Source organism: Labrus mixtus, chromosome 6 (genome assembly GCF_963584025.1).
Source record: "Labrus mixtus chromosome 6, fLabMix1.1, whole genome shotgun sequence".
Classification (NCBI taxonomy): Eukaryota; Metazoa; Chordata; class Actinopteri; order Labriformes; family Labridae; genus Labrus; species Labrus mixtus.
The window spans coordinates 12,036,494-12,050,588 of record NC_083617.1 but is presented as its reverse complement, the minus strand read 5'-3'; the positions used below and the strand labels follow the sequence as shown (position 1 = coordinate 12,050,588).

Below are 14,095 nucleotides of genomic sequence, written 5' to 3'. Positions count from 1 at the left end.
TCAGAGTACAACAACTCCACTTCCTGTAACCTCAAAATAGATTACACAATTCTTAAGACTGCTACTGTTACAGATTTTAAATGGCAACATTTTTTCAACAAATTTAAGAGTTTCAAATATCGAAAAAAAAATAATGACATTCCCATACATATAAAACATAACAATATTTATCTGAATTAAAATATATTTTTGTAACACCTCAAAATTTTAGAGCCTTATATAGCTCAACATAATTATTTGACATTATAACACTAAGACAAAATGTCTAATGACAAAATCACAGTCTACATTAACCTTCACATATGTTGTGTTTTATTGGACTTAGTTCCAGTAGTCAGAGCAATAAACCCTTGGGGCCGTCTTTTAACGTGATTTTATAACAGTTCAGAGATTTTTGGGGACAAACCTTCAGCACTAAATAGAATCAGAGGATTACTTTGATTGTTCCTACCTGAAACCTATAGAAAGTGCCGTCGTCTTTAAGAGTGAGGACGTGGTCTGAGATTGGGAAGAAGTAACCATGTGCAGCCATCAGAGTCCCTAGGTGAAGAGCCTCCACTGAAAGAGAACAGACAAAAGAATACTTTCAAACTTGGTGTATCTTTTTACTTTGAGCCAGTGATACTGTAAACCAGCATGTACAACTTTACTTTCAGGTAAATAACACATAGACATAGAGAGTGAATGAAAAAAACATTAGGTAAGCAGGAAAGTGTTATTACAAAACAGAAAGCTGCGCAGAAATGTCATTTCTGTGATCTGAAACTAATTGTTTTGCTTCTTTTAAAATTTTCTTTGAAATCAAATACATTTTCTCACCATAAAAATAAATATTGATAATGTGAGTTCATATACCCTCTAATGAAAATATCTAATGAAAATATCTAAAAGACATTAATTTCAATCTCAATCATTTTAAAGGAGTGTACTTAATGTTACTATTCTACCAAAATATTTGACATTTCAGGCTTCAGTGTATAATTTAACAATTTAAGAACAGATAGCTCATAAGATCGCGACACCTCATATTTGTAAAGCTAGTCACTTCAGCTAGCTTACACTGCCAAATTGTGTAAAACTAACCTACCAACAGTATTTGAAATCACTTAATGAAGAACGATATCTTGAAAAACCACAAAGCCAACATTTAAATAGGGTTTATGTGTCAGACTTTTTCTGGATTACAACAAGCACATTCCTGCAGATTCTGCTGGTCTTAATGGAAATTGCTGAAAGCTCAGAATTGTGGACCCTTCTAGTTGTGGCCTTTAATTTAAAGGACCAGACATACATTTCTACAATGCTGAACTTTTTCTATCAGGAACATGAAGAGCGCCTTTCTTGATAAAACTGTCTAAGTTTTCCTCTATCTAAACAGGCTTTACTTAGTTCATGAGGCATTAAAAGCTCAATCTGCTTTTGGTGTCACTTTTTCATTAAAAAAGATTCTCTAATCATCCTGCAATCAATAGTTCCACATCACAGATTCTCAGCCACTAAGATGGGTTTTTTCCAGCCCACCAGCTAATTAACTTCATTCACCTTTAATCCCTGGCATAGATTCATCCCTGACAGAGCGACACAAAATAAGCACCAGGATCCTGAATCATGAGCTATATGCTCTAATAGACTCTGACGCTACATTGACAGAAGAAAGGCATGCTCTCTTTCCTAACTAAACAACACAGCAGGGGGTCCCGCTAATTAGCCCACCTTCAGCCACAGAGGCAGAACTCACCGGCCATATCACCTGGTGATGTGCTTGGTTGGAGGGGAAACCCGCACCCCTCTAGCAATTGGCAGGACATGGTTGACTATGCTTGGTTTAAAACCATCAGATAATGAAAACAGCTAATCATCCTCAACAGTGTGTCTCATCTGCCACCAGTGAATCCCTGCTGTTCTCAGCCTGTAACCCTTCCATGGTGTCAACATCTATCACTCACACCACATTTGACAATTACAGGTTGTTTGTTTTCCTCTGGTCTGTATGATAGTCAAGGAAAACATTTCCTTAAAAAAGTCGTCAAAAAATTTGTGATATTTTTTTAATTAGATAGTCTATTTTAAACGCTGTACTTCGTCACAATTTTTTTTTTAATTGTACATTTGTGAAATCAGAAAAAGTATCGAGTAGAACCAACATTCCTTACTCAGTTTGATTTCTAAAGACTTTGTTTTCAGGGTTTTTCAGTTAGCTTCAGCATGGCTTGTTGCTACTTACAAAGTGAAACAACCTGGCGCCTTGAAACTTATAAATGAGTCAGCCTTCTTTGCGCACAGTTGTTAACAGCTAGTTGTAAGATATCCTGTCTTCTTTTGGCTGTTAGCTTAAACCCAGCTCGTTGCTGCTTACTAGCATACATAGATCTGGTTTCTTTACTCTATTCAGCTAGCTTTAGCCTAGCTTATAATTGGTCATCATAAACAGTACTAGAAAAACGTATTTGTTTTTTTTCATAAAGTAGTGCCCTTGTCATATTCTGTATTGCAGTTGGATTATTTACTAATTGTTTAATGTAGGCTAATTTCTATTCTGGCAGTATTTGACAAATACAATGACAAAAAAGTTTGACATGGTTTAAATTAATGCTACAACGAGAGGTTACTGTATGCACGCATAAAATATGTTCAATGATATACACGTGCATCACATCCCGATGTGTGTGTGTGTGTGTGTGTGTGTGTGTGTGTGTGTGTGTGTGTGTGTGTGTGTGTGTGACAGAGAGAGATAAATAGCCAATAGACTTTCCCTATGCCACTGAGACTGGAGAGGTCACAATGCTTAGGTGAATGTGTGTGTGTCTCTATGTGTGTGTGACTGGGCTTCGTTAATAAAGGATGACTCATAAGTTATTTACTCCTGTTTACTTATAAACACACCCCTATCTCCTTTTCCACTATAGTATTTCTGAAAGCTATATTGCCCTATATATATTATTTACTGTACGTCGCATTTTGCTGCTTTATCAAATCAAATGACGACAGAGTTATTTTTCTATTTTTCTAAGACTCACTACGCTTTGTCATCTGTCCATAATACGCAGATGTATACAAGGAGACAGACATTTATAAGCATATAATCCAATGATCCATACACCATTCTACTTATAATTCATTGAAATTTTTCATGAGTTATCTCAGCAGGGATTCTGCCAGATGAAAGTGAGGCAGCAACGTTAGAAAAATGGCAACTAGGCCAGTGCAGTTTAAGTTTTTCTGTCTCCCATATTTCAAACACAGGGCTGAGCGTGTTCGCTGAGAGGCTTCGGCGTTTTACGGGCTGATGTTGAATGTAACCAACTGAACAGTTTCTCTAAATCCCCAAAATAATCCTTCACTGTTTTGCATGCACACTTGGTTATTTCAAATGTAGGAAATTTGCCCAAGTTCGAAGTAAGTATTTCATAAAGCTTCAGCAAGGGGTATTTAGTACACAGATTTGATTTGACAGTATGCTGGATACTAAAGAATACATCTGAAAACACACAGTCAATAGATGGGACAGGTTGAGTAAAAGAGAAGCTTGTTTTGTTGTTTTTAAAGCCATTTGTATAACATGGGAGCTTCTGCCTTTAACATAATGCAGGCCTTTTTATTAGCTTTATAGCTGACTAAACCTTGGATTAGAATTAGTCAAGTTACCAAGAAAGGCCAGTGTCAGAGTCTGGGGGGAGAAACACCCTTTGATTTCATCATATTACAAGCTTGGTGCGAAAAACCCAGCAGATTGGAACTCTGCCAGTTGGAGTGTGAGAGTATTCTTGCAGCTGAGCTTGATCTGAACACAGAATCGCAGGGATTATACAATTGTAGTTCTTCTTTTGTTGTTGCTTAATACATTTTTTTTTAGCTGTTTAGAGAAGTATAGGTCAGGAATAAACTTTGTTTTAATCACTGGGAGAAAGTTGTTCTTAAGTTATTAAAGGAATAATCAACTAAACTCCTAATTCTAGGATAACATCGAAGTATGCTGCTTGGTCTGACAGGATGATGACAAGTCTTTGATTTATTTGATTGTGTAAAAAAACCTCTGGAACACCTCAATGTGTGCGAAAACAAAAAAAAATGCTCCGCCCTGCTGCGAATTGTATCACTCTGCAAGAAGTATTACAAACTAGATACAGCCTACTATCGTAAACAGAATAAAAAAGATCAGACATTTCAGTATATTACATCTACTTACACCATAAAACGGGCTAAAGATACATTTGACTGTTCTTATAGCTGATGGTTTTAATTGTGCCTGATTTAAGAGGCTGCTGCAACATCCTGAGCACCCCTACTTCCTGCATCCCTGGAGGAGATAGTGGGTTTTGTACAAAAATGAGAACAGGGAGAGAACACTGACTACATTTAAAAAAAAACCTGCGTGTCTCTTTTTTTGAGGAAGTTACAGTCTTTCCAACATTGGTATGCCAGAGGAGCAGTGTGCAGAGGGGTGATCTCAGGAGACTAAAAAAGATCATCCAAGTGCTCCACTCTGTGAGTGCCTCTCCAGTCTGATGAGGAGGAGGTTTGAAGAAGGTTTGAGGAGAAGATCATCAGAGGTGTTAAACAGAGCTGCATGCGACCTCTCAGTGCTGTTCTGATGAGTCACATGTTCTCCTTCAATGATCACTTAACAGTTCCCTGGTGTTCAGCTGATCAGATAAGTCCTTATTCTTTATTTAACCATCACTGTCTATAGCTGTGTATTTAGGGCAACTTTGTTTCACAATTGTGATGAGGTTTACAAAAATAAATGTGGGGCATATCTCAGTGTATCACAAGCGTTTTCATCCAATTTCTACAGTATACTTGGCATTAATCATTTTTTGCTGCAAACGTATACAGAGGAGGAGTTTTTATTTTCATTTGCTAAAAAGAGTTGTCTTGTAATTGTCTGATATTTTGATTAGGCCTGTTTTTTCTACACTTTAGAGACCGACCAGCTGTCAGTGTGTAAGCCCCTTATAGAGTGAGATTACATTTCTCTCCTATGAAGATGAGCTTATTGATTTTTATCTTATTTTCAGCCAGGTCACAGGTCAGGAGACAGAAAGCCTAGAAAGTGAATTTTTACAACCATCCTGGACAACTAATACTTTAAGCGAATCATAAAGCTCTATAGTCTATTAACTTTTATTTCAAGGCTATTTTAGCTCAGATTTCATTCCTGCATTTAGAGGCTCTTCACACCAAACATTAACAATTAAAAAGGAAATAAAAGCATATGAATAATGTTTTGCAAGCAAAGGTTGTTCTTAATGGATCGATACTTTTCAAGATTTTACCTTGAAAGATTTGAGATTGTTGTGGATGCTGCTAACGAGTTTTTGACGTTGTTGGAATTACTGGAGAGGAAGTGCAGGGGCTGCTGAGAGAGGCCTTAAGACCCTCTTAGGGTCTAGTTTGAGGAGACTTGTTTGAGGATAGGATGAGGGGAAGGGAAGTATTATTATTTTTATAAAATGTATTTTTGCTGTAGTAATACTCAAATCCAGAGGTAGGTGGTAATGTAACTTTTTGGATGCCTACCACCTTTAAAAACCAATGAAGAAGAAGAAGAAAGGTTCCCATCATGCTTCAGGTGAAAAAAACATGAAGTAAAAGGTTGGCATTTTTGCTAGGACTATGGCCCCTTTTCAAACCAACCCCTACACACTCCCCCTCCGTGACGGAGTGCACTCAGTCAGAAGTCACACTCGCAGCTGAATGAAGTCCCCTTCATCAAGATGTAAGGTAGAAATACAGCGGCAAGCTTTGGGACAAACTTCCCTCTCTCACACGGAAACAGGAACTGTGTGTTACCATGGTTACTCAGCGGTATCTTGCGGGAACAGCTTTTTTTTGTAGCTAATGCATTCTGTAAAAATATTTATGTAGCCTAGATTATTCTTCTTCTTTAGTTATATTAGTGTAGACTTATAACAAAACTATTAGATTGAGCCTACATTGTTTATTCTTTTGTTTTTGCAACAGTCCCTGTAAATATAAAACACTTTACAATAAATAAACATATATTTGATCCTCAATACACACTTGAAGTTGTTAACGTCTGTATGATGATATTAAATGTCTATCTTAGTTGGAGCAGTGTTTTTAGGAACTTGCACGGAACTCACAGGTTGCTTCCTCCATGACGACCGGACACAATAGGAGTTGCACGTGATCCGAAAGTCGGCATCGGTGCACACTCGATGGTGGAGGGTTTTATAACCCACTACCACTCCACGGTAATTGGTTTGGGACGGACTTAATATGGCGGACCCTCCGCCGGGACGCGCAAACGGAGGGGTAATGGGTAGGGGTAGGATGTAGTGGCCGGTTGAAAAAGGGCATATGTTAGCAGTATATTACATTTAGCCCTACTATTTATTCCTTTAATTAACACTTTGATGAATCTAAAGTCATTTAAAGTCATTTAGCATTAGCATTTGCTTTGCTATCACCAATCAACAAAACACAAGGAAAATGATTACTTAGTTATGAAGAAACTATTGAATGTGACGGGACAAGATATTTCTAGATGTATGGGCGTGGGATAACTCATATCACTGCAAAGGTAAGTCAAACTATTTCTATTTCAAAATGGGTCAAAGTCTTAAAACAGTTCTCTATATTACACAGAAAGCAGATCAGGTCAGTTTTGACATTCTTGATGAATTATGGGTACTTCGCCATACAGTACATCTTAATGTTGTACATCTTGTCAACCTGTTGCTCCCATTTACTTTTATCTTCTCACTGTTTCTAATCCCTGTTGAAATGTTTGGCCTGCACAGTAATGCCTGTGAAAGAATCAAATGTGAGCTACCTTAAATGAAGTAAGCAGTTCATTTCACGTGTTCCCTTGCAGGACAAAATGATAATCTTTTAGAGAAATGATAAATAAGAATGGCTGGTTATGGTCTGAATAAAAATGACAGTATTATGGCAGAGAGTTAAACGTTTTAAACCCCTGCTGTAAGATCCAAAAAGTAATCTAAAACTTTGAGAAGAACTTTGAAGTCAGGAATCGATTGCGGGATTGAATGAAAATAGGATTTGGGACTTCAGAGAGACAAAATAGGATGATAATGAGTTCATCGGGAGTTTGTCAGTAAATTATCTCCTGCATTCATTTAGTACAAAAAAGACCCTCTAAATCTCCAGCAACTTTGATATAAGCTCATCCGCCTTAAAACATAATAAACATGCTGCTGTCTCGCTGTGAGCCAAATTAATTGCATTTCACTTTGCTCTGTTCTTCAGCCCCGCGAGGAGTTGTTCTGTGCTGAAGTCAATTTTCTCATAAAACTCTTTTCCCATGCGCAGAGTGATCGACAGAACGGTTTACAAATAAAAGCGAACAAATATAGTAAAGTTTTGATCCGTTTTATGGAGAGTTTTGTGTGGAAGATAATTTCAAGAAATGCTGGTGACTTGAAATGAAAAACTTTAATGTAAATGTGCTCAATGGAATTAAATGAGTTATTGCCTGTCCATAGGAACATGGCAACAAATATAAGAATTTAGACCCAGTTTGGCACATAAAGCAGAAGTGATTGGACAGGCCTGTTTGCAGTTGATTGTTTTTCTTGTCTTTTTTTTTCCCATACTAAATGCATCAGGATACAGCTATATTATAAATCATGGTGCAATGGGAGTATGGCAACAGTCTGTTCATTCCAGAAAAGTTTAGCTGCTTTTCCCTGTGAAAATAAAAATCACACAAATACCCATAAATATCCTACAAAGTCAGCAGCACAACCCTGTACACTCATGTGGGTGCAGGAAAATGATGCAAACACATACAACTGACAAACAGAGAAGATAAGCAGATCCTTGCACACAAATGAAACGACACACAAAGGAATTATGAGCTGATGAGTCAGCTTAGCATCACAACAATGAACATGCTGTACAATCCTGAGGCGACACATTCGAGTAGACAAACACTGGAATGCAAACCCACACACATAAACAATCCAAGATCCAGGTAAACACACACACACCTTCAGTTCACAAATCCCTGAAAAGATTCACATTGTTGGCTACAATCATCTTTTATGCGAGCGACTTTGTGAACCTTTTCATATTAATCACCGCTCAACCTGCTCACTTTTGAGTCATTGTATGTGCAATGAGGGGATCTACTAATGAGCTGCCTTCTCCCGTAAGACATTCAAGTCCTACTTTAATCACACTGGAATGAAACAATAATAATGACAAAAAAAATGGAAGAATAAGAACAAGGATTGCAGTGTCTGCTGAAGTTTAATGACACAAAAAGACAGCTCAAGGGAAAAAAATGAGAACATGTGGGCTTTTAAAAAAGGTTTCTCAAAAGCACAAGTGATCGTCTTTCCAAGATGAAGACACTGAATAAGTTGTACAATCTCCTCCCATCTTATACTGAAAACACGGTAACAATTATCTTACTTCTTACTTCTGTTAAGGGTCCTTGGGTTTCTTGAAAGGCGCTATATAAATCAGCTACCATCAGTGAGGAGGGGACGAGGAGAGACAGCTTCCTCCAATGTTTTGAATTTGGACTGCAGTACCACTTTTAAACGCTATGTGTCACACTTACATATTACTCCTTTAAGGTATGCCAAATTAGCTTGTTATCATCTCCTGGTTGGAATGTATCCATGGTGGACAAAAAGTTATCACTTGATTTGTTTGACACAAAAACTTCAGAAACAGTCTCATGATCTATTCTGGTAAATCATGGAGATATAAGAAGGATCTTTATTAGTGGACACCAAAAACTGTAAAGTGCCAGTAACATATCTACATTGTAGTTGTGAGGTCAGACGCAAACCACAGTCTGGATTTTAAAGTAGACTGCTGTCTAAGTCTACGTCTGCAGTTCTATGGACTGTGTTGTTGAAAGGAACAAATCAGCAGCCAGGCTTCAATACCTAAGTTCCTGTTTTCCTGTTGTACTGAAAATGTCTGCCCTTGATGGAAGCAATCCAGCTCATTTACCTTGATCTTCAATGTCCAGATTCTTGATCATCCACTGTACGATTTCAGAACCTGAGAGAAGAGAAAAATACATAAATATTAATCACTGACATTTCTAATATATTCAATGTGTGCAGAAAGCCCTTGTTGCATATAGATGCAAATGAAAGAGAAAACAATGACACTCTTAACCCAGCCCACCTCCCCTCATCATCGCAGTGAATACCAATTCCTCTCGCCTTGCACAATGTGGGCGGGTAATAGGCCATCCATTACCAAATTTTCTTTTCTGACACCCTCTCCAAGCTGTAGTCCATTAATATAAATTGACCAGAGAGGGACAATGGCATAATGAAGCATCCACTGTGTACACGTACGACACAATTTGTCTGACTCAGCCACAGCACAGACAAACAGCTACAATTGTTTGTCTTAATAAGTCAATGAATATTCCCTAGCGTACAAAACAAAAACTTAGAGGTTAAGATGTCAAAAGATGAGGAGAGGAGAGGAGAGGAGAGGAGAGGAGAGTTTTTATTTATTTATATTGACTAGATGATGCAATCTTCACTATTGAATCAAAAACTCTACTTTGAGTGGTGATCTAGAGATTGCTTGTGTTAAAAAGTGGCCTTTTCAGAATGCATTTTGAATGTTATTTTTGCAATAAATCGTCTCCATTTGAGAATGTAACTAAACCATTTTCACATCTCAGAACCCCCCCCCCCCCCCCCCTGGGCATTTCACACCCAACCACAACATGTGACTCTGGCACCCTGGCTAAATATATACAGTATTTTCCAAGCTATTATTACTGGCTGTCATGCTGACAGGTGAAGGTGTGCTGAGGAGACGACAGCCACAGAACGCAGAGGAAAGGTGTGAAATGGAGACATGAGGGAATTCATGCAGTGAGAAAGTCGGTCCCTGTGGCTGTCTCTCTGTCCATCAAGCCATCTTTCTTTCTGTCTGTCTGTCTGTCTGTCTGTCTGTCTGTCTGTCTGTCTGTGTTGTGTCTCTCTCCGTTTCTCTTTCCCTGCACCCACTTCCTTCTTGGCGCCCTCATAACCAGATGAGATTTTCCATGGATTAAAATCATTAATACAACCCCATTTTCACACTATCTAAATTGACCCACTTTCTAAGAGCGAGCTTAAATGAGACGTGTAAGGTAATCCTGACAAGGCTGTTCTCTGAATTGATTAATATCATGCACATAGATTGGGTTGTGCATGTGCCCTTTTGAATATGTGTGTGTGTGTGTGCATCAGAAATGTTCTATATCTTAAACAAAGAGTATAACTTCAGTAATGTTCACAACGTTAAGGAGTTGCTCTAATAGCTGTATAATAACTAATCTGTGAAAGAATAGTTGTAAATAACCTTAAAAAATCTCCTTCTTATGTTTGTTTATTTTAAATGTCATCTCTTAAAGCTGAATCATTAATTTACACTGAGTGCCATGACGAATACCGCCACTTGTATTTTGAAAGGCAACCTATTTCTGGTTACCTGGTGTCTGATGGCACAAGGTTAGTAAATATTTATTTTTTGTAGTTTTTGTTGAAGTTTGTGGATGAGTGCGTGTAAGCTAACGTTAGCATTCATGAAGTTGGGGTGCTGGTGGCGCAATGGTTAGTGCGCGCGTCCCATGTAGTGCTGGAGGCCGTAGTCCTCAATGCGGGCGGCCCGGGCTCGAATCCAACCTGTGGCTCCTTTCCCGCATGTCAATCCCCACTCTCTCTCTCTCCCTGATTTCCATCTCTGTCCACTGTCCTGTCTCTCCATTAAAGGCACAAAAGCCCAAAAATAAATCTTTAAAAAAAGAAAAAGCATTCATGAAGTGGACTGAACTGAGGAAGGATACAACAGAGTGTAAGTAGGGGTAAGTGTGCTTAACAATGAAGACTTTAAAACTCGTCTAATGTTAGTTTGGTTTTAAAAAGCTGACTGTTTGAAGTTCTAGTTGATTATGCTAACCTGCAGTAACGTAGGCTGCTCCTGTGACCTTGACATTAGCTTAAACATCAAACATATGTACTATTATTTGTATAGTTGGTTACATTTATATTTTATCTGAGTTTTATAATATAAAATATAAAAGTTCAACTTGACCTAACGTGGCACATTTTGTTTAGTGCAGTATATTAATAATTATTAGAAATAATGATTGGTGGTTTTCTTTCAGCTCTTGAGGTGTGTTCACTTAATTCACAAACCTATTTTTAATTAAGGAAACACTTAAATTATGACAAAAACAGGGAATTGTCATAATACTCATAATAGGGTGCATGCAAAAGTTGCAAGAAAATAGTGCAATGTTAACTAATTGCCATGACTGTATAGCCTAATGTTGTGATTATTTGTTTAAAGAAGGGAAATCAGCGCTCCAGCTGACAACCAATGCGTTTCAGAACAGAGACAGATAATCACAGTATGAAGGAAAACTTCGGGAGCTCATGGTCAAACACATGCATCATATGTGCCATATTAAAAAAGCTGAATTAACCATGTTAAAGTTTTTCTTCATGTTATGATTACTGGATTTACAGCCGTAAAAATATGATAAGTAGAAGCGATAACAGGTTGAGTCCTGTGTGATACAGAATCAGAATCAGAATCAGATTTATTGGCCAGGTATGCTTACACACACAAGGAATTTAACTTTGGTGAACTGTGCTCTCTTATGTACAGGTACAACATTAAAATATCAACAATAAACATAATAAGAAAAGACTAATATTTACACTAAATATGAAACAGTGCAGTGGTGAATAGTGCAAAAGATGCTGAAGTAACATGATAATAAGTCAAATGCAGTTATGTGGCAGATGGGTCAATTAAGATGTCAGTCTTACAATGTAGTCACACAATCTTATTGTATCAGAAAGACAATATCAATTACAACAGTGTTACTCTGCTCAGCAGTCAAAGAAAGGAAGCCGATATTTACAACAGTTATTCTAAGAAAACAACTAAATATTGGATCTAGACACAACTGTTTTCTTGGCAATACAATCCATTGAAAGCAAGTGCTTTTACTGTAACAAGTGAATAAATTCAACAACTGAAGAAGAAAGTCAGGTAAACAAATCAATGTGTTCTATAAAAGGAAATGAGTGTCTAAGTGGTGAAGAAGAAAAAACACACAACAGCAACATGGTCTTCATCCCTGACTGTTGCGCTTACAGCTTGGCCGAGTGCTCCACTGAACACAAGTGGCTGTGTTTTTCACAGAGGGGGAGCTAAAAGGAGCCTTTGTCCTCGCTGAACCTGTAGAAAATGCCATGCATAGAAGGAATGTTTTGTGCTGGTAGAATGGATAAATCCAAAACCTCCACACGACTGTGAAGGGCCTTTCTGGTGTGTGAATGCTTAGTGCTGTCCCACAATCAAATCATGAAGTGAGTGAGGTCACTGATAAGGGACTTTTTCACTTTTTCAAATTACGCACTATGGGACTTACCGAGGAATGATCAAAGACTTGATGATGTGAAAGTTGGATTGTACAGCCTAGTAAAGGCTTAGGCTTTTGGGCGGTCATTGTGATCGAGGTCTGAGCACTACTTATTTGGAAGAAAATGTAAAAAGTCCCAATCCACTGCACATCAACACTTTTAACTCCACAGCCTTTTTTTGACCATATTATACCTGAATGGTTATTTAATCATGTAGTTTTAAGACATGATGCAGTTAAATACACTGTATGTTCCCTGTAGGGAAGATGTGTAAGTACTGTACATATAGAAAACAGGAACAAAACGGAGCTACATAACCAGCCATCTGTTGTTATTCTGACATCTTCCTACAGCAAGAAGGGATGTTCGCTAAATGTACTCAGTGTACAATATCTGAGAAAAAAAAGAGAAGAACAGAGAAGTGTCTGAGCTTATGTTGCTTAGCCAGAGCGAAAAATATTTCATCTAGAGTCGGCTTCGGATCAAAATAAAAGAAAAGAAGAGAGAGAGAGAGAGAGCGTACATCAACTGCACGTCAAAGCAATAATATCACTGTAGCTACCGTTTGCTTTTCAAATGTATATCCGTGTGTCTGTGGTCATGTGTCGATGCAAATATATTTTAAGTTTGTGCCACATCTTGGCCACCATGTCAACAGAGCCTGGACCTGTCAGTGGTTGTGACAAGCACAGCGTGAGCCATAGTAAGCTTTGATGGTGACCAGTGGTGGTTCTGACATCATCTCAGCCCTTAGGCAATAACATGCGAAGAAGGAGGGTTGTGCACAATTTGGATTATCAAGGACCTTCAGGGACAATCAGAGAATAACATGTATGGTTACTGATTTAGCACGTCTACTTCCAAATATTTATTCTGAATATTTGTTTGAGGACTTCAGAATAGATTACAAATTGTAAAGCTTAAACATTTGGGATAGGATTGGGATGATACAGGTTTTAATTTCATACTGTATTAAGTTGTATACTGTAAGCAGTGTGTGTTTGTTTTCTATTTTCCTGCACAGGAAAAATGAAAGTGACACTGGCCTCACTCCTCTTGGCCTTTGAATGCAGTCTTTAACTTAACTAACCTCTTGTGGAGTATCACTACAGCATGCATTCTACTCATTAGGCTGCACAGCTCAGAAATTCAATACAATCCTCCTGACATTCTGGCACTGCTGGTGTGAAATGCAAAGCGGACAACTCTCCAAATACTTTCAGTGTTGTTTGGCAAGATGTACTAGTTGGGTACTTAGTGGGTGGGTGCCAAGTGGAGGAGAAGATAGATGAATAGAGGAGGGCACAGCAGAGCAGAGTAAAAGAGAAATGCAAAAAAAGCTTACCTGAAAAAACACTGGGGATCTTGGTTAGGAAGCTTTTCACAGTTCGGATGGGGATGCCATTCTTCTCATCCTGCATGCGTGCTATTACCTCCTCCATCTGGACAACGCAGAGACAGGGGGAGAGAAGTGGAGGTTGAGAAAACAGGGGAGGGAGTGAGCACTTTTCATGAACTGGCCTTGGAAAGTGGAGGTTGTGTGTGAGTAAGACAAAGGGGTAAACACATACACACAGGGTCCTACGGGGCTAACAGCCGTGTCTTCAGGGGACAGAGAGTAAAGCTAGGCAGTTGGTAAATAGCAGTAACTGCTGTCTGATTTCCGTCTTCTTCTTTTTTGTCAATCTCTCTGATTTTTG

General features: G+C 38.3%; 1 protein-coding gene across 2 annotated transcripts in view; it reads right to left on the bottom strand.

The window, feature by feature from the left end:
• rgs7a (regulator of G protein signaling 7a) overlaps window positions 1-14,095 on the bottom strand; it is a 56,772-nt gene that overhangs the window by 12,073 nt on the left and 30,604 nt on the right. For both annotated transcript variants that reach the window (XM_061040012.1, XM_061040011.1), the window contains exons 3-5: window positions 13,741-13,837; window positions 8,959-9,009; window positions 452-558 (exon numbers count right to left, since the gene is read on the bottom strand). In XM_061040012.1, the coding sequence (XP_060895995.1) occupies window positions 452-558; window positions 8,959-9,009; window positions 13,741-13,837 (255 nt within the window). The remainder of the gene's footprint in view (window positions 1-451; window positions 559-8,958; window positions 9,010-13,740; window positions 13,838-14,095) is intronic.